The sequence below is a fragment of the Penicillium solitum genome (assembly GCF_028829755.1).
Source record: "Penicillium solitum strain IBT 25940 chromosome Unknown utg000008l_segment0_segment0, whole genome shotgun sequence".
Taxonomy (NCBI): domain Eukaryota; kingdom Fungi; phylum Ascomycota; class Eurotiomycetes; order Eurotiales; family Aspergillaceae; genus Penicillium; species Penicillium solitum.
In genome coordinates this window covers 1,122,472-1,141,006 of record NW_027072127.1, presented here as the reverse complement: position 1 = coordinate 1,141,006, position 18,535 = coordinate 1,122,472, and the positions used below count along the sequence as shown (strand labels likewise).

The window sequence follows — 18,535 nt, the reverse complement described above, 5'->3', positions numbered from 1 at the left end:
CCATCAACGTCACATCACCCCCGCAGAATATCCGTCACTGAGAACGTGGTAGTGATTGATCTTCACGCGACGCAGATCCACAAAATTTGGCCCCGTGAAACAGCCCACGTTGAACATTGCAAATTCAATCAACATGGACGCACCCCGACGCTCCATGGAATTTAAGGCGATAGCGCCTCTCCGGGCCTCCTCGCCATCGCCATCTATCCCAGCAACACCAGCTATCTCCTCATATTCCTCCCCAGATCGCACATTTTCCTCCGAGTCCTCCCGCTCCACCTCCTCCGCCACCTCCGCAGATGCCAGATCGTCCGTGTCAACATCATCTCGTCGCCATGGATATACCCGTGCATTGGGTGCGGAGTTCTCGGATTCAGCCCGCCACCGCGACAGCGTCATGAGTCTCGGCAGTATCGCCCACTTACAATACTATTTTGCCCGGACGGGCCTACTGGACGGGAAGAGCGGGAGGGGCCGCGAGTGGGAAAAGGACAAGAGGAACAAGAATAATGTGCCACGAGTCCTGATCACCCCCAATCAACGACACATGGATGACGACCTGGTCACGAGCCCGTCAGATATGGCAGACCCGGCAGAGTGTGAATTTGAGGATGAGGACGCTGAGGTGATGCTACCGCCTACAGTCAGCACATACAGCATCAAAACGCATCACATCCCCCCTCCGCCAGATCTGATTTTCTTGCGCCGACAGCTTACGCTCGCGCTGGATAAAGCAGAGACCAATATCGAGGCAATTGAAAATGGCGCGGAGCCTCCTCCCCGCCCAATCCTCCGATCAAGTCTTTCCCCGGGTGATATCCCGGAGACAAACGAGGATGATCAATCCGGGCAGGTCCCGACCCCGATGAATAAGGAAGAGGCGCAGGGCATGTGCATCCTGGACGATGTTACAAATGCAATTCGCGCAGCCAAGATCTACTATACTACCCACGAGAACCCAGAGCGCTTGGCATCGATAAAGAGCGAACGGGAGATCCGCAAGGAACTCTTTGACGTGCTGGAAGTTTTGAAGCGATGGGCTGCACGGCATTTTGCCAGCGGACTGCGCGAGGAGGAACGTGGACGGATTCAGGGGTGGTTTGCGGCTGTGCGCACCATGTTAGTCCGCGAGAAAGCGCTGGAAGACCTTGAAGCCCAAGAGCGGCAGAACTGGGATTGGGCGGCTGGTGATTGGAGAGGCCGTGAGCGCTCACGCGAGGAGTCCTTCCTGCGCAGCTTGTTGCCTGGCGGTGACTCCTTGCCGACTTGGACACCGGTTGAGGAGGCTCCTGTTGACTCCCTTCCCACGGCGTTTCTTGATAGGTTCCGGGATGGCCGTGCCCTGGTTCAGTTACACAACCTTGCGATTAAGAAGTCGAAACGCCAATTCGGTGAGATCACGGCTTACCACCTTGACATTGCCAAGCCGTACCGGCAGACTGAGAATCTTCAGTTCTGGGTAAAAGCTGCACAACTCCGGTGGGAGCTCCGGCTGGATGTTGATGTTATGGGTGTTGTACAGAATAGTGGCATTACCGCTTGGAAGCAGTTCGATACTGCACTGCTGGCTTGGTGCAAAACTGTTCGTGAAGAGCTGGTGCGTGATTGGCAGGCGGCTAACCCTGGACGACCCCCAAGCGCTGGATTGATTTAAGGGCATTGTTTGAAGTATTAAAGTGTTGGAAGTTCATGTTTGCATCTCGATTGTTCCCTTTTTTTTTTTTTTTTTCTTTGATATCCTTCTGGGCACTTGATACGATACCCCTGAATTGTCGCCGACTGTTCTGCCCGCCTCTGCATATTTTTTTTTATTTTGTTGATTGCTGGTCTCTTTTGGAATTGTATTTATTGTACATCTCATTACTCGTGTTTCATTGTATAGACGCGTACATGCATCATCCGATTGAGCCTTTGAACATTCATCCCCTGGGTGTCTTACTGTTGTGTTCAGTCCGTGTTAGGACATGTGGTTGTTGATCCGAATATACAGATAACGAGCTAACTCCCTTGGGGATTAATTTCTAATTAACGCGTGCAGCACTTGGTGCTTTGACCTAATCGACAACCCTCGTGCACAGGATGTACAATATATGTACAATATAGAATTGGGAGTTGGGTGATACTATACATACAGGTATAGTGTACTCCGTACTAGTAGAAACAGCGAATGCCGTTCAATGTTCAACTGAAACCATTGGAATAAAAGAAAATAAAAGAAAATAAAAGAAGATAAAAATAAAACAAAACAAAATTGAGATGATTTCATCTAATCCCCTTGAATTACATACCAAGGAGTACATCAGGCCCCATAGTTAATAGTACGGGGCTGGAGGTACCCCATTCTGCAGAATAAACGGCCCATACTGGCCACTTCATCCCTCTTTTGATTTGTTTCGTTGCTGCCCGATATCTCCCTCAAGTTCACGATTGCATTTAGAACATCTATTGATTTTTGTCATGTAGCAGCATTTCTCTCCGACCCTTTGAACAGCCCAAAAAAAAAAAGACAGCCTTTAACCGTGAGAAAGGGATTCCCTGATTCCCTGTTACCAAACGCCGAACAAGACGAAACATTCCTTGTATCCCTGTCTGAACCACATCCTTTGGTCCTTTTGCTCTTTCAATCCCCCAGGGTCTGTCTCCATGCATGCCACAGCCGAAAGTCCAACTCTTGCGACCGACCTCGCGACGCATCCTCCCAATACATCCACAACACCTACATCGCCGCCGTCGCTCACCCCCGCGCTCTCCGTATCTCCAAATGACTCCGGCACCTCCACCCTCCTCGGCCTAAAGTCCAAATCATCCCTGTGGAGCTTAGGGAGCAGCAACAACGAAGAAGAACCCGTCCCTCCTGAGCCGACCAGCGCCGGCCGAACATCCATCCTCCGCCGACTTTCTCCCGCCCTCGCGGCTCGCGTCAAGCTGCTGGACGGCAGTAATAAGTCCGCGGCGCAGAACCGGAACGCCAATGCAGTCGGTCGGATCCCCGAAGAGCACCTGAAGGAGCTTGATAATCTTCACCAAGACCTATCGATCAAGGTAAAGAGGAAAGGCCAGACGTGGAATCGTACAAACATATCACCCGGACAAACACAGGAGTTCAAGCGGAGCGCGTCGAACCAGCTCGAGCTACCCCACCACGATATCCTCCAGGAAATTTCAGACGCGCAAAGAGAGGACCCAGAGTCATCGGAAGCAGTTGTGGACGGTTCTGAACTGTCCACTCCGGCCACCATTGTTGTTCCGGAGACTGTCCAGCCCGTGGAACACATCAGCCCACCTACGCCCATGTCTGTCGCAGAGCCGGTTCTCGCGCAGCTGCGCGCAGCCCCCATGCCGAGCCCCCAACCTCCCAACGACGTTCAAGATGACCGAACCGACTTCGAAAAATATGTCGACGATACCGCACGAAGAGAGGAACGATCCGCTGAAGACCAGTCCGCTCCGAAACCACCTCCCAAAGACTCGCCTCCCGCCGACGCCGTGCACTCGCGCTCGTCGTCCAACTCCAATTCACAATCATATTTCAACCCAATGGGTCTGCAGCGCGCAGACTCGATATACTCTTTCTCGCGTGCATCCTTCAGCAACCAGCTCTCGCAGCTTACCTCCATTCCTCTCCCACAACCAGCCTCGCTTGAAGCAAGCATCGAAAACATTTCGACAGCTTTTTCTGCAGTCCGGGCGTTGAACGGCGCCGCAGAGCAAATTCAGATTTGGATCAAGAAAGCCTCAGATGTGCTGAGCGGCTTGGATTCTGAAGATGACGTGGAATGGGCTGCGGCTGGTGGACGGGAGGGGCTAGACGAAGTCGATAAGGCAATTACGCGGTTCGAGTCCCTCGTCAATGTGTACGTTAGGGCTATTGAGAATGTCCAACTTCGAGATGACATCGCCAATGTGGACGTGGAAAACTTGAAGACTATCGTGAACCAGATGGAGAGTATTCTGCAAAACTGGACCCAGATCAAGAAAAAGCTGAAAGGCGTAAAAGAGCAAGTTGAATTGGCAATGGAGTGGGAAGAGCTTTGGTCGAATGTTTTGGGCGATGTTGGTGTGGAAGTTGATAACTTGAGCGGGCTGATATTTGAGATGGAAGAGAAGCGACACCAGGCGCTGATGGATACGACCGATACCAGTGGCGGCCTTGACATCAATGAGCTGGAGACGATTGTGGAAGAGTCCCCCATTAAGAGCCGAGGACATTCGCAGAACCGTCTGAGTATTGGACCTCTCCTGGCCTCGGCGTCTGATACCCCCGTTATCAAAACACCACAAGACGATACGAGTCACTCTAACCTCATGGCTATCTTTGCACGTATGCAGCCGTTGAAGGCGTCGTTGGAGTTTTTGCCCATGCGACTATCCATGTTCCAGGGACGTGCTGAAACCATTTTCCCGAGTGCATGTGAGGAGATTGAAGACCGGCGAAATCGCCTGGAGAAGAGCTATAAAGTTCTTGAGACCGATGCTGAAGCCCTCCTGAAGGAGTTGGCCGAAGACAAGTGGATTCTGGTTTTCCGCAACGCTGGGGCTCAAGCACAAAAGATGTTTCAATCGGTTGAACGCAGCATTGGAAAGCTACAAGAAGGGCTGGAAAGCGGCATGCAGATGCACAACCCATCAACGCTGACCAAGCTCATTGAAAGTTATGAGGCGAAGAAAATGCATTATGTCCCTGCTATTGAGCGTGTGGTTTCCATCATTCAAAAGGGTGTCAACGACCGATTGACTGTCAATGGTGAGATTCTGCGCCTGCTATCCGACATGACATCCCGAACGGATGCTCTAAAGGCTAGCACCAAGGTAATGGATACATCTCTCGAAGACGTGCACATTACTAAGGGCCACCAACTACGAGACTCAATCTCCAGCATCCTCACCATGGACAGTCCAGCCACAGGCAGTGTCATCGAGACCCCGGGAAGCTCACCTGCGTCGTCAGTCATCATGGCCGGCAACGGATACAAGCGCGCCTCAACGCCCATGGGCGGATCAAGCCGTCGCGAAAGTTCAGTCGGGAGTGCCACAGCCCGCTCCACGATGCCCCCAAACCGTCGTTATTCCAGCTTGCCGCAGCCCACGGCAACTTACACTGGCCGAAAGTCCTCAATCCCCCAACCGACGGGCTTAATCTCCCCTACTCCGTCCTACAGATCCTCAAACTACTTCACCCCGACCCCGGCTGCTCGTTCTCGTACACCCGCGGCGCCCTCTACAATTCCCAATCGCCCACGCTGGACCACCAGTACGAACGTGAACGACATGACTATTAGTTACAACTCGACACTGCGGAAATCATCTGCACCACTCGCCCGCACACCCCGGCCATCATCCACACTTCCATTCTCCAACACTTCCCGACGAGATACGTCTGCATCCCCGATTCCTGGGAGTCTTCGATCAACCAGTCGCGTCTCGAGCCGCTTTGGTTCTCGGAGTCCCAATCGGAACGTGTCCTCTCCCACACCGGCACGTTCCTCGCTCCTCGATCCACCGCCCTACAGCCGACTCTATCGACAATCAGGGATGTCAAACACACCTCGCACTCGCCAGAGCTTTGCGGGCCCGCCCACGGCTTTCAGTCGAAGTGTGTCGGGGACTACAGGTGGGATGGAGAGTCCAAGCAAATCGTCACGACCGGGTACATCGCTAGGCCATTCTAGCAACAGGCGAACCAGTCTGCTCCCGCTTCCCAAGCGAGTGGAGAAAGAGCCGGTAACCCCGAAACCAGTGGATACGCGTCCGCGGTGGCGCTAATGGCAACTGAGTTGTATATTTCGCACTGTTCATTAGCTACGCCTGTATCACCTATAGTCCTCATCATCTTCTCCCCCTCTTTCTCATCCTATCCTCCTTACCCTCCGACTTCTATCTACCCTTCTACGACCTTGTTCTATCTATGTTCTATCTATGTGTTTTTACTTGTGCATTTACGCCCTTTCACCCTCGGTTCGATCTTGATTTCCATATCGGTGTTCAGTCGGTGTAAAGCGGAACCATCATCTTGACAAGTCAGGTTTTGCGTGATATCCCTATTCGTTTGCATGGTAATGGTCTGAGCGTTGGGGTCATCTATTTCCCGGTTATTTTCTTTTTTTTTTTTTTGAAGTCTCATCGATTATCACTCCGCTTCTCTTCTCTGTGAATATTATTCCTTGTAGTTTTATCTAGTTGTGTCTTTGGTCTTGAAAATGACATTACTCGTTTCCCAGACAGTCTATTGTTAGTCATGGTTCATCGTACTCTGCAGTATGTTCATCATTCGTAACACGATCTATATACTCGAAACAGCAACTCTTTATATGTGAAACATGAATGGACATCTCAAACTAAAACTGAAACTGAAACTTGCCATTTAATTTCCCAGCTCACGTCCGAAAATCAATGCATCCACCAACTCCTCGCTGTTCGCCAACCGCGCAGCCTTGGGAACCCGTCCGATAACACTGAACCCTAGCTTCTCCCAAATACGGATGGAGGCCGGGTTATTGGCGAAGACCAAGTTGAAGACTGAGTATGTGTATCCCTATCAACAGAGTTAGTCACCCCTATTCTATATCCGATGGAGTAACGGCTGCCAAGTGCAAACCCGGGGTGGTGCAAGTCATACCAATCTCGGGGCAAATTCCAAGTAAGCTTCGCCCATAGCCTGTCCAACACCCTTTCCGCGTGCGGCAGTAGTAGTGAGGAAGCCTGCATTGCAGATATGAGAGCAGCGGCCTAATATAGTTAGTATTCTATTCTATCCTTACTCCTATAGAGGTTGATGTAAATGATGTAAACCACATACCAGGATAGTTAGGCTTGATATAAAACGTTCCCAAACAAACATTCTCCCAATTCCTTCCCTCTCTCAAACCCTCGCCCTCATCGTCTAAGATCGCCAGGACCGCAAACGTCCCGAACCAATAATCGGCGAATTGATCCAGGGGCATCGGCTGCTCCATCGGGTATGTCCCGCCGCGGAGGATCTCCGCGCTGAACTCCTCGTGCAGGAATTTGATTAGGTCTTTGGGGACTGATTGTGGTCCTTCTGTGATGGGGTAGAGCGTCATTGGCGCGGAGGAGGACTTGGGGAGAGTAATTTTCCTCACTGTTAGGGTCGGCGCTGCATCTGTGTGTGCTTTTGGTGGGGGATTGCGGGTCGTGGGGTCTTCCAGGATGGAGGGCATGGTGAATGAGTGAGGTTCTTTTTTGGTGATGGGTTGGGGTGAGATGGGGTTGGGGATATGGGTGAAGTGTGGTAAAATGTCAATTGGACAATTGGAAAGTGGTTACAGGGGATTTTGCAATTGATATACCCTCGTCTCTATCTCCATATCGGCATCGGCAGCCGATTTTGCATGAGTCAGCTTGTCATTGGTAGGGCGTTCTCCACTGAAGTTGGAGCACATAGTTTGCCTTATGGTCGTTCCTCTGCTACAGTGTGTGCTAGAACATGATAGATGGATCTAGGGCTGGAAGTGCGCTTTGTGCATGGACGGTCACCTTGTCAATGTTCACGAACATGCGAAACATCAGGTGTTTCTCGGAGTTGTTCCGCGATGATATAAGGTTTCGAGATGTGCTCATAGAGACTATACTCCATAATATATATACCTAACTTAGGTGCAGACCTAAATTGTCAAACCTGTTAAATCAACTGAAAGCCTCATCTCTTCTATTCCTGCACCTAGTATATACATATGGGCTGGTGGGGGATGGGAGATGCCTGCATCTCCCAGCATAACCATACCAGACATAGACATGCCTGGCTGCCCTGAGATCAAGCACTCTGCACTCGAAAATCAGTTTAGACTGATGGGGCAGCCGAGACCCCATTTTTCGAAGTTCATTTATCACCAACTCTCGGGGTGGTAGTGTCAACCTCGGTCCAATGAAATCAATCGAAAACTCATTTACCCTCTCCTTCTCCCTCATTCCTCAAAGCCTGCATAAGCTCGAGTAACTGTCCAAGTTGCTGATCTGTAATGAATAACAATGATTAGCAAATTGATCAACCAATACCGAGCCCAAACAACAGTCAAGAACATACCACTCATCTTATCCAACTTGCCCTGGTCCAGCTTATCTCCAGCCCATTGATCACCCTCCAACTTTTGCGCGTATAGTTGCCACTCGGTCAAGAACCCGATCTATTATTCCCAATATTAGCAACTGCCTCAATAAGCCCTTCCTCTTCCGCCATGCCTCTCATTCTCTTCAACTCGGTATAATCACAACAACCCAGACAGAAATAAACATACAATATGCAATGGGTTTTCCACGCTGCGGTGCGCACGGAACTCGTTCTTCACATAAGAATCGCCCAAGACGCGCATCTCGGGTTCGAGCTTGCGGTGGACGCGTAGAATGCGCCGGTAGAGCTGTAGCGGCGGGAGGAGAGCGAGAGCCTCGCTGAGGCTGGACTTGGAGCCGATGGAGGCCGGCGTGGCCATGAGTAAACGCTGAGCAATGCGCATGTTGAATATGTGGGAGGTGTGATTTTAGGGAAGATTGGGAAGATTGAGAAATGACATAATTTCCGGGGATTTTCGAACCTCGGGGGAGGCAAAGGCGGCGAGGAGAACGCGCGAATCAACGGGTCGGGATGTCTCGGGATTGAAGATTTCCTTCTTTGCTTGATATTTGGGATATTTGGGATATTTTGCTTCAAAAGGTTCACATTGGATATTCGGATATTCCAATTGAGTGGATTAATACTTTTCTTTCCTTGTGCAATTGTGATCACCTCAAGCCAAGATCGCATCGCGCATTCTGCAACATATAAATTTGAGATAACCCCACTATCTCCAAAAAAAAAAAGACTTGATAAACCTCGAATTTCTACGACTTGACTCTATTACATACGCACAATGCTTCCCACACCAGATACTTCACATGTGTCCTTCGACACCATCTACGAGCCATCCGAAGACTCATACCTCTTCCTAGACACATTGTCATCAGCATCCGAATCAAAATGGCTCTCTGAACGCTTCCCAAAGAACCAAGAGGCCTCACCACTAGTCGTCGAAGTAGGCACAGGCTCTGGCGTTGTGCTAGCCTTTACAGCCGCCCAATCTCAACAGATCTTCGGCCGACGCGATATTCTCACACTAGGCACAGATGTGAATCGCAATGCTTGCATCGCAACGCGGAAGACCGCAACGACAGCCATTCAAGCAGAGCAACAGCCGTCTCCTGAATCAGTCCACATCTCGTCATTGACAGCCGATCTGTGTGCGCCTCTTCGTCCTGGCAGTGTTGATGTCCTCCTCTTCAACCCACCCTATGTTCCGACTGAGGATCTACCGCGTCTGCCTTCTGCGGCGGAAAATGACCCTGCTATTTCAGAGGCAATGTCTCGCTCTGCTAAGTTCGATAATGACTCGTACTTTTTGTCTTTGACGTATGCGGGTGGAGCGGATGGGATGGAAACGACGGATAGATTGCTTGATGCGATTCCGGGTGTGTTGTCTGCGCGTGGTGTGGCGTATGTCTTACTCTGCAAGCAGAATCGACCTGATCAGGTTATGGAGCGTATCCGTGGTTGGAGAGGTTGGCAGGTTGAGACGGCGGGGTCGAGTGGGATGCAGGCTGGGTGGGAGAAATTGGTTATTGTGAGGATATGGAGAAAGGATAACTGATGATGAATACATAAATTGAATAACGATGATACCATTTGTGAATCGATGAACTAGAAATAAGGATACATTCACATCCAGCAATTGTCTGCTCGGTAGTTCACAATTGTGAAGATAATTCATGCCCATTCCCACTCGACGTAGCGTTCGAAGCCAGTGGCGCCGGATCCCTCGAGGATATCAAACACCTCCTGGGGCGCGTTCTTTTCAGGTCGCATTGGCCAGTGGGCCACGATTGTGTTGTTTCCCCTCATCTTCAATCCATATTTTTCTGAGATTTTGTCGAAGCCATGGGTCTTTTTGTAAAGATCGAACAATTTACTGACATTACAGACAAAAGAGCTTGATCTCCTTCTTCTCATTTGGTCTGCATCGTTGTAATCCGTTGTCTCGGGTTCAGGGAGGTATTTCGCAACACGAGCGATGTCCTGATCCATTGTGTCAAAGCTAGACATTTCCTCAATGTCGCAGACAAAGAGGACAAGAATCATAGCCTTTGGGTTTTCAATTTTCGGCTTCAGCAACGGGATATTTAGGGCGAGGGTGATGTCGATCCCAAGTACGTCTTTTTCTGCATTGACGTATGTCTGTATCGAATAAACATCGTCTGAAGAACATAGTTGAATTCGAAGTTAGGGGGGTAGGGGAGCTTTGGGTTGTTGGATTACCTCAATTCTGTCAAATCCTGGATGTTCTAGCTTTCTGAATTATCCCGGTAGACTCAGTGAATCGATAGAAAGAAGTCGGATGGTGATATCCCGCTTCCTAAGTTGACGACAGAAACGCAAGAAAGTCTCTCGGAGGTGCATGAATAGCATCCCGTACAGATCATTCTTCGCGGGATAATTTGCAGTGTACGCTCCAGTGCATACCTCCCGAATGTCCCAGCTGCTGCGCGGATCTGCAGAGTCTGACATAGGCCAAGAACGACTAGCAGAGAAGAGCATCCTAATTGTATTAGTGGTCTTGCAAGTACAATGAGGAGTTAGAGAAACTCACGGGTTAGGAGTGTCAAATTCTTTGCGTGAGCATCCAAACGGCAACAATATTCCATCACGGCGGAACTTCATCGTGGAGAGACGCCAATATCGAGGCTGTGCGTGCAGAGCCCTGTGGAGCGCATCTATTCTTTTGTCTGCCAGCATAACTTCTTGTCGAATGCGGGTAGCTTCAGAAGCAGGGAAACGACCAGGAAATCGAAGAGTGTATCGAAGACGTTCCCACTCATCTCTCAGAAGTTCTAGTTGCAATAATGATTTGTTCTTCTTCCAGATCCATTTGAAAAACCGCTTGGGACGTTTCAGTGCAGCTTCGGCGCAGACTTTCTCAATCAACGGCAGGAGCTTGGCTTGAAGTGCTGTGAGAACAGATGCGGGTATCAATGCCGAATACCACAAGTGAATCATGATAGGAGCGGCTTCCTCCGGTGGAAAATGGAAAGCCGTCAAAACAAGGACGATGTTCTGTGCGAAAACCCCAAAGCTGACGCCATTCATCGTGATCTCACATTGCCCCGAGTACGTATCTGGCAAACGCGCGACTGTTTCGACTATGTTTCGAATATCGTGTGATGCTATCATGAATTGTGTTAGTTGAATGAATCGGTTGTTGGAGTGCAGACACTCTCTTACATGTGAGGAGAATACGCATTTTGGAAGATGCATCCTGGCCTTCATTTCCATCCAGTTTCAGCAAATCCAATGCTGGCATGCCTCCCCACCATGACATTTTGCCGGTATTTGAATTCGGCTCAGATGGGTCCGTTTGGGAAAAATTTGGGTCTCGATCTTCAGTATGCCAGTCTGGCTTCCATGTATCCTTTGCTAGAGCGTTGTTACAATCCTCTTTGTGCGCGGGCCAATGTTCTTTTTGGCATTCTCTACTGCAGTACTGTTTTGATTTTGGTTAGAATATGATACAGGGCTTTGAAGATATCAAAGTGAGGGGGACTTACCACAACCAAGTAGCAGCGGCTGCAAGCATTGTTAGCCTTGGAGGTCTTGTTGGGGCATGGCGAGTTTATGTTATTCGCACAGAATGCGGGATTGAGGAATTTATCAAAGCTTGACATGGTGGAAGTATGGTTTTCAGCAAGGTTGATGAAACTTGTACACCACAACTAAGGATCGAAAGGCTAAAGAGAAGAATAAAGATCGTAAGACGAAGATCGAAGAACAAGAATGAAGAACGATGGATGAAGAACGAAGAGGGACGGAAGAAGTAAAGAGCGAAAGGAAAAATAGCAGGCCCAGGAAGAAATGGCTTCGACATTGGATCACCGCCCTTAATATGCCAATGCCTTCCAACGTTGCCGGAGAGATCACCACAGCAAACAGCAAACATCGCCCTATGGAATAACCGAGAATATCACAAGACCTTTGACTTGCTTCTGATCCATTCAAATGCAACCACCGGCTAAGGCTACTCCTCGAATGGAAGATGTTTTATACCGCTAAACGAGTACTGACAATGAAATTAAACCAATCACTTCGAAAAAGACATTGATCAGCTTGCTGCAGGAACGGCCATTCTTCTAACGATAACAGAGAAGTCCACGGGTGCAATCCCACCAACCTGTAGACGCCAAACATGATAGCGCATCGCATCAGTGATACCAAGTCAACCGTGCAATTGACTGGATGGTAGGACATAGTTGGATTATTCCTGTTTCTATGATGTCTGTTTGGATGTATTTTGGGACCTGACTGGCTCTTAATAACTGCATGCAAACCCCGAGGCTCTCGTTCTGGCTGACTATGTACATGTGTAGATTTCTGAAGACAGCTTCAACAACTTCCTAACCGGAGTAATGGATATGACCCTCTAGATGTTTATTTATGAGTATGAATTGATTATGCATTGAAATTATTCATTCCCTGTCTCTCTTTGCACCGGGTCATCCCTTCTTCTCATGCAATAGAGGGAGGGCTGCATATCATCTTGGACACGGATAAACACAGCTAGTAGTCCGGTTGCTTTTACAACCAGTCATTTTATCAACCCCTTGTTTGACCTCTCCTATTTCTCCTCCAAACTATTTTTCATCCGAAACCTTGCTGCTTCACTACTCATCCCACAATGGCACACGACTGGGCCGCCTCTCCCACTGACGACGACCTTTACGCCGGCCATTGAATGCCTCACACACTTCTGGTTATTGAATTCCCTCCACACAGGCTCCAGGTCATTATGGGCAAATTTAGGTCCTGCAGATCCCCAAAAATGCCTCCCATCGGGCAGGTCTCCAATGACATACTATTCGCCCGAAATCATTTGTCTTAGCGGTTGGGCGATGGCCAGATATTATACAAGCGCCGGGGAGACTATAGGGACATGTTGCCCTGTTTACCAGTAAGCACCTGTAGCTAAAAGCCAGATTAGCAGGGAAATGCTGACATGACACTATAGACCAAGTAGCTGGACATTTACTACACGAGCTTGTTGTATAGACAAATTCTGGCCCATTATCGAGGCTTGCGATCTCAGTGCTACGATTGACATGAACTGGACATATAAGCACACAAACACAATCGGTACTACAGAAACCACTACCGGCTTTATCGTATCGGGCATTGATGGTTGGAACGCATATAGTGTTGAGCTTCGTTGGAAGTCCACTGACCCTATTTCGGCCCCGGTTACGGCGTTTGTTTCATCCACCACTTCAGCAGTTATGACACCGACAACAACCTTTAAAAGCAACGACTCAAGTGGCAGAAGAGAAATCCCCGAGCTTTTCAACAGGTGCTAAAACAGGGACAGGCGTTGGGGTTGGATTGGGGGCTACCTTGGCTATTTTAGGGATTGGGGTTTGGATCCTTCATGGACGAAAACGCCGAGGGAACGATGGGGAAAAGGAACCATCTGAGCTTGCGGAAACTAGGAGCCTTACCCCGCGGTATGCGATTCATGAATTGGACTCCAATCCTGTCTTTGAGAAAGACGGCGTTCAGGGGACACGTCCGCAATTGAAAGAACCAGTTGAGCTGGAAGGCTCAAGTGCGAGATTAGTGGATTTGGATGCATCGTATGATCCCGTTGTACTAGTGTAACAGGTTCAGATGTTTGGAGTATCACTCGGCAATGTATTTAATGATAACCAACCAATAGATCAAGCACATAATCATTTACTGGCCTTTAGTAGAAAAAGATGATGCATGAGCTATAATACAAGATCAGGTCTTACATTATGCTATTGCATAGTTACAACTACTAACTTGCTTGGTTAGGGCCTGATTTTTGCAAGTAACAGTTTATTTAGATCAGTTTCCTAAAGAGAAATATAACACTTTTAGTTACATTGCCTAGCTTGTCAAATGCAAAAGTTATATATTTTTTATTGGTTATATATACCTCTATGTCGTCCCTACAGGCTAAATCTCGATTTTAGGCGTAATCATCTTAATGTCGCTTATTCGTCTCAATTTCGCTAAATCCCAAGCAACATATTCTGCACGATACGAACAAACCCATAGATGTGGGTCGCCAAACCATTTTCCTAATTGGGACCTACTTTTTTTTACCTAGGGCATATCATCCTATTAGTTGCAATTTGGCATATACAACAATACATCGTCAAGAATATAATTGGTTCCATATCCGACTAAGTCCCCACTGCCTTCTTTCGAGAATTAAACGACCTGCAAACTTTGACAATTAGTGAAATACTTTCTCCGTAGTCCCCACAGCTCATCAGTGGGTCTCCACGTGCCCACGTGGGCGCTGTCATATCGTGAGAATCTGATCTCAAAGCACCCTTGCTCTCTCTTCCTTTCATATCCATCTCACCCATGAATTAATTCGATATTTCCATTTCCAGTACTTTGTAGACCACTTCTGACTTGTGAAAATTTGGAAAATCTCCGAACAGAGCGTGGGATCGAGGACTGACCGAGAACTGATCGACGATCGGAAGCCCCCTTTTCCGCCCCCACCCCAGTAAGACAAAATGGGACCGAACCGGGGACGTTGAACGAGGACTCCGTACATGTATAGGGGGGATGGTTGTCCTCATTGAGATCGGCGGTGTCGTGCTCTGGGCGGGGTTAGGGCTGTGTTACATGTATACTAGCGAAGATCATGGGAAGGTAATTGTGAATTATGAGAGGCATTTTACTGGGTTTGAGGCTTGCGTAGAGGCGATCTTTGGGATATTACTGTATGTCGTCTGACACGCTAGTTGGTCGTAATGTGGCCCAATCACAAACAAAAGAAAAATCAAAATCAAAATCAATCAAGCATTTAACCATTTAACCAATAGATCTACGCTTGGAAATATACTCCGTAACTTCATAACTATGTACTACGGGGTAGTTATGTGATTCCCATACATTATGTATGTACCTATGGTATACGTATGCACTTGTAAAAAGTACGGAGTATACAGACGGTGGAGGAAAATACGTCAACAGTACTCCTTCGTAGAGTACTTACAATAATTCCCAATCCTAATACTTTTCTCCACGGGTTTCGGAAACCAAAACCGTAACATTTTGATGTACACGGGAGGATTCGCACCCGGGAACCCCTGAAATCGAAGGTCCTCACCAGCTATGTATGTACCACTATAACACAATCTTGGCAGAACTGTACTTGAGAACCGTTTAATCAGAAACAGTCGACCGAACCCTGGTCTAAATTGCTGGATCAACAGACTCTGGTCCCTCTAGCTGGAAAAGGACTACCGTAATAGCCTTATTGATCCAAATTGTTCGGGCACCTGTCGCGGTATTCTTTAAAATACCCCCCCAAAAACCAATCCTTACAACATAGAAACATCTAATGGTCTCCGGATCACCAGTCTGTTCCGAGGATCCATGAGGCACGGAAGGAACGGAGATAGCGGGGAGAACGGGAGGATTGCCTCGTGGCATAACAATTTAGAAGCATTGGCTAAAGACTATTTCGAGGAGTATTGAGCAGACACTCACGTCTCAGATTATCGTTTGAAAAAAAAATATATATATTCCCCCCACTTCAGCTCTCTTGCAGCATCTCCCCTGGTTCCACCCGAGATAGGCTTTTTTCATGTCTTAAATCCTCGCGCCTTGTACGCAGATCACTAGAGGGCGATCACTAGAGCGAAAACGAGCGATCATAAGGTTCTGCAATAACTCATCTGTCCCATATCACCTACCTAATGGGGTAAGTCGTGGTGTCTCAGCGTAATCTTACCTCTAATTAGATCTGCGCCGTTTTGATATTGAGTTTGCGAAGTAGTTGTGGGGAGAGTAATATATTATATTGTTTTTCCAAGAGCAAACCTTGAATATAGGTGTTTCAACGTGAGAAATACGAACCCGAGTAGTACGTAGATCTGTTGATATGCACATGTCTCGGCCTAGATTGCCAATCACAGAGGCGATGTGTGAGACCGGGTCTTGGAAGAGTTCAACGGGAAAAAAGGATGACGCTAGAACACACCAAGAGTTACAAGACATGCACGTAGCCTAAAGCTTTGCCAGATTGGAACATGTCTATGATGTACTCCGTACGTGTTCATAAAAATATGAAGTTTTTCGATTATCTGTTTCAACATTGCGGTGGCTTAGATCATGTTGAGTGTCCTTTCTAGACATCAAAGCCTCCCTTGGCATATGGCCGTTGTCTCACACTAACATGCCCTAGAATCATACGTTGAAGGTGAAGTGAAAGAAGGTGGATCTAACCACAGCCAGCTTGTATGTATCCTTCTCTTGGGTGGTCCCAGTACTTTTGATAGCTAATGCTCAGCTAGTTGTACCTTTTCTGTCAGAGCGTTAAAACTCCGAGCATATAATATTCAGGAGCGCAGATTCAGAGTGGGGGGAAAAATTCCCCGGTAAAATTGCTTAATTCTTTTTTTCAGTATGTCATCCACCATCCAAATCGGACCCCTGGCCTGGGTAGTAGAAAAAAAAAAAGGAACAACAGATTGTATCCCATATGATGCAAAACCAAACCGAATTTCGAAGACAGAAACAAACGCCGGGTTGTTCTCTCAGAAGAAAACAGAAAATCTAGAATCCACGTCCACGACCACGACCGCGGGGGGGACCTCCGCGTCCTCCACGGCCTCGTGGTCCGCCACGGCCACCACCACGACCACGGTCTGTCTCCTTGCGGGCCTTGTTCTTGGGCTTGGGTGCATCGTCGACAAGGAGGGTATCAAGGGGAAGACTGTCGGGGAGAATGTAATAGCGAATCGTGGAACCGCGGATGTTGATAGTGTCGAGAGAAACAGTGTCGCGGCCCTTGGGGGTCATCTTGACAGCGCGGAGAGAAGTGTTCATCTGAGGAGAGACGGCCACAATAGTGCCGTGAAGAATTGTGCCTAGAAGATGGACGAAAGTTAGAACACAGTTCCTTCGCCTATTTCGAGGATTGGTATATTCGGGGGAGGTTAGGTTGGGGTTTGCGGGGATTGCGCGGGGAGTTCTCACCATTCTTCAGCTCAACGGTCACCGTCTCATTGGCACATTTCATCAAAAAGCTAGAAGGGTCATTAAATGTCAGCATGAGTGGGTTTGAGGGGTGCTTGGTGCGTCAAGCGGAGCTGGCGATTGCCGCGCACAATAATGGCGAGCACATACCGGACGAGCTTCATGGTGAATCAGTAAGCTGTAAGCTGCAGACAGTCTTAATTTAATAAACAGTCAAAGACACCAGCAGATAGCTAGAGATTGTGGGGACCAAAAAAAACGCGTTGATTTTGATGATGCTGTTGGATCCCAGAGTCAGAGAAGATCTGATCAGGTGAGATCGGTCACGTGATTAGACTTTCACATTGCCTTTGAGGTTGGAATTTCATTCTTCGCATATTCGACCTTCTATACAATAAGAAAACTTTGTGTTAGACATGTCTAATTGAAAGAATGGAGAACAATGCTGCCACAGTAGATTCATCTGTTTCATCTTCGACCTACTAGTTCTGAGCGTGTGTGGCATACTCGTAACTCAACCCAATCTTCCACCAGTCCAAGTGTTGAAAAATGTGGGTTTTCTAGACTAGATAAGCAAATTGGACATTTTATCACTCCTGACAGGTAATAATATGACCAGAAATAGCGGGTTTTAAAAGTGTCTTGTACCCGGAAAGGTCTCATGGGCTTCAACGGCTTTCATGCACTCATAGTTGATATGCAGGTGAGCGGTGTGTTGACGTTGCATTGTATCTCATAGGATCAACGTGTGACCAACGGGAATGCCATATTCATTTTCTCCTAATTAACCTTGCTTGCTGACCTGAATTTAGGCCGAGTGACATGTACACGTATCTGCCGCCCTTGCTGTCCCCACCACTTCACCTCTTAATCAGTTTGTTTTAGAGAAATCCCAGGAACTTACACAGCAAATGTATATGCCAAGGCTTGGTATATGATTGATTTCAAATCCGTTATCTCTTGTTAGCAAAATGACCAACAGCATTTTGATAGACTTGCAATTTATGCTAGCAGAATAAGATAAGAATAGCTGGCTGTTTCATCCAATAGTCACAGCCTTAATGTGACATCTTAACCCACATAATACATGAACATGAGCAAGGCGTACTGGATAGTACAACCTTGTCAAAGTAGATGAGACCATCCAAATACCGGAGGATGCGGTAAAAGAAACCGAATCAATGAAAACTTAGGGTGACATTGAAGGGGCCATTTTTGGCCAAGTCTGTCACTACATATAAAACAGCGTTAGTCCCAAATCCAAGAAACTAAAGATCGTCGTCTATCCCGGCTTTAAAAAAAAGGGTTCGGAATATGGCCTTATTTTCTCTTCCGCTGTCCGTACTCCGTAATCGGCCACGAGGCACAAATGATCAACCGTGCATTAGTTAGTTAGTAGAAACCACATGTCTTGAATCAAACTGATACATCTGCGGATCCCTTGTGGAGTGAGCCGATCATGACCGTGCCTGAACCTAGGGG

General features: G+C 48.0%; 7 protein-coding genes across 7 annotated transcripts; 3 read left to right on the top strand and 4 right to left on the bottom strand.

Annotated features, from left to right (window-relative positions):
* Positions 1 to 133: 133 nt before the first annotated feature.
* N7455_009706 (uncharacterized protein) lies at positions 134 to 1,654 on the top strand (the record flags this gene model as incomplete). The annotated part of the gene is made up of 1 exon (XM_040956485.2): positions 134 to 1,654. The coding sequence occupies one exon, from the start codon at positions 134 to 136 to the stop codon at positions 1,652 to 1,654; it is 1,521 nt and encodes a 506-aa protein (XP_040813137.1).
* Positions 1,655 to 2,643: 989 nt separating this feature from the next.
* N7455_009705 (KAR9 family protein) lies at positions 2,644 to 5,763 on the top strand (the record flags this gene model as incomplete). The annotated part of the gene is made up of 1 exon (XM_040956365.2): positions 2,644 to 5,763. One exon carries the CDS (start codon positions 2,644 to 2,646, stop codon positions 5,761 to 5,763), a length of 3,120 nt encoding a protein of 1,039 aa, XP_040813192.2.
* A 598-nt stretch (positions 5,764 to 6,361) lies between these two features.
* Positions 6,362 to 7,178, bottom strand: N7455_009704 (GNAT family N-acetyltransferase; the record flags this gene model as incomplete). The annotated part of the gene is made up of 3 exons (XM_040956481.2): positions 6,362 to 6,532; positions 6,617 to 6,726; positions 6,797 to 7,178. 3 exons carry the CDS (start codon positions 7,176 to 7,178, stop codon positions 6,362 to 6,364), a joined length of 663 nt encoding a protein of 220 aa, XP_040813189.2.
* Positions 7,179 to 7,900: 722 nt separating this feature from the next.
* On the bottom strand, positions 7,901 to 8,468 carry N7455_009703 (succinate dehydrogenase assembly factor 3; the record flags this gene model as incomplete). The annotated part of the gene is made up of 3 exons (XM_040956392.2): positions 7,901 to 7,971; positions 8,042 to 8,141; positions 8,253 to 8,468. The coding sequence occupies 3 exons, from the start codon at positions 8,466 to 8,468 to the stop codon at positions 7,901 to 7,903; spliced, it is 387 nt and encodes a 128-aa protein (XP_040813201.1).
* A 393-nt stretch (positions 8,469 to 8,861) lies between these two features.
* N7455_009702 (S-adenosylmethionine-dependent methyltransferase) lies at positions 8,862 to 9,635 on the top strand (the record flags this gene model as incomplete). The annotated part of the gene is made up of 1 exon (XM_040956480.2): positions 8,862 to 9,635. The coding sequence occupies one exon, from the start codon at positions 8,862 to 8,864 to the stop codon at positions 9,633 to 9,635; it is 774 nt and encodes a 257-aa protein (XP_040813195.2).
* A 116-nt stretch (positions 9,636 to 9,751) lies between these two features.
* Positions 9,752 to 11,703, bottom strand: N7455_009701 (uncharacterized protein; the record flags this gene model as incomplete). Its single annotated transcript, XM_040956484.2, has 5 exons — positions 9,752 to 10,219; positions 10,505 to 10,580; positions 10,632 to 11,205; positions 11,264 to 11,522; positions 11,587 to 11,703. 5 exons carry the CDS (start codon positions 11,701 to 11,703, stop codon positions 9,752 to 9,754), a joined length of 1,494 nt encoding a protein of 497 aa, XP_040813141.2.
* A 4,818-nt stretch (positions 11,704 to 16,521) lies between these two features.
* N7455_009700 (mRNA splicing protein SMD1) lies at positions 16,522 to 17,325 on the bottom strand. Its single transcript, XM_040956466.2, has 3 exons — positions 17,204 to 17,325; positions 17,054 to 17,103; positions 16,522 to 16,944 (listed from the first exon to the last, which is right to left on the bottom strand). The coding sequence occupies exons 1-3, from the start codon at positions 17,215 to 17,217 to the stop codon at positions 16,631 to 16,633; spliced, it is 378 nt and encodes a 125-aa protein (XP_040813097.1). The 5' UTR covers positions 17,218 to 17,325; the 3' UTR covers positions 16,522 to 16,630.
* Between the last annotated feature and the right edge of the window lie 1,210 nt (positions 17,326 to 18,535).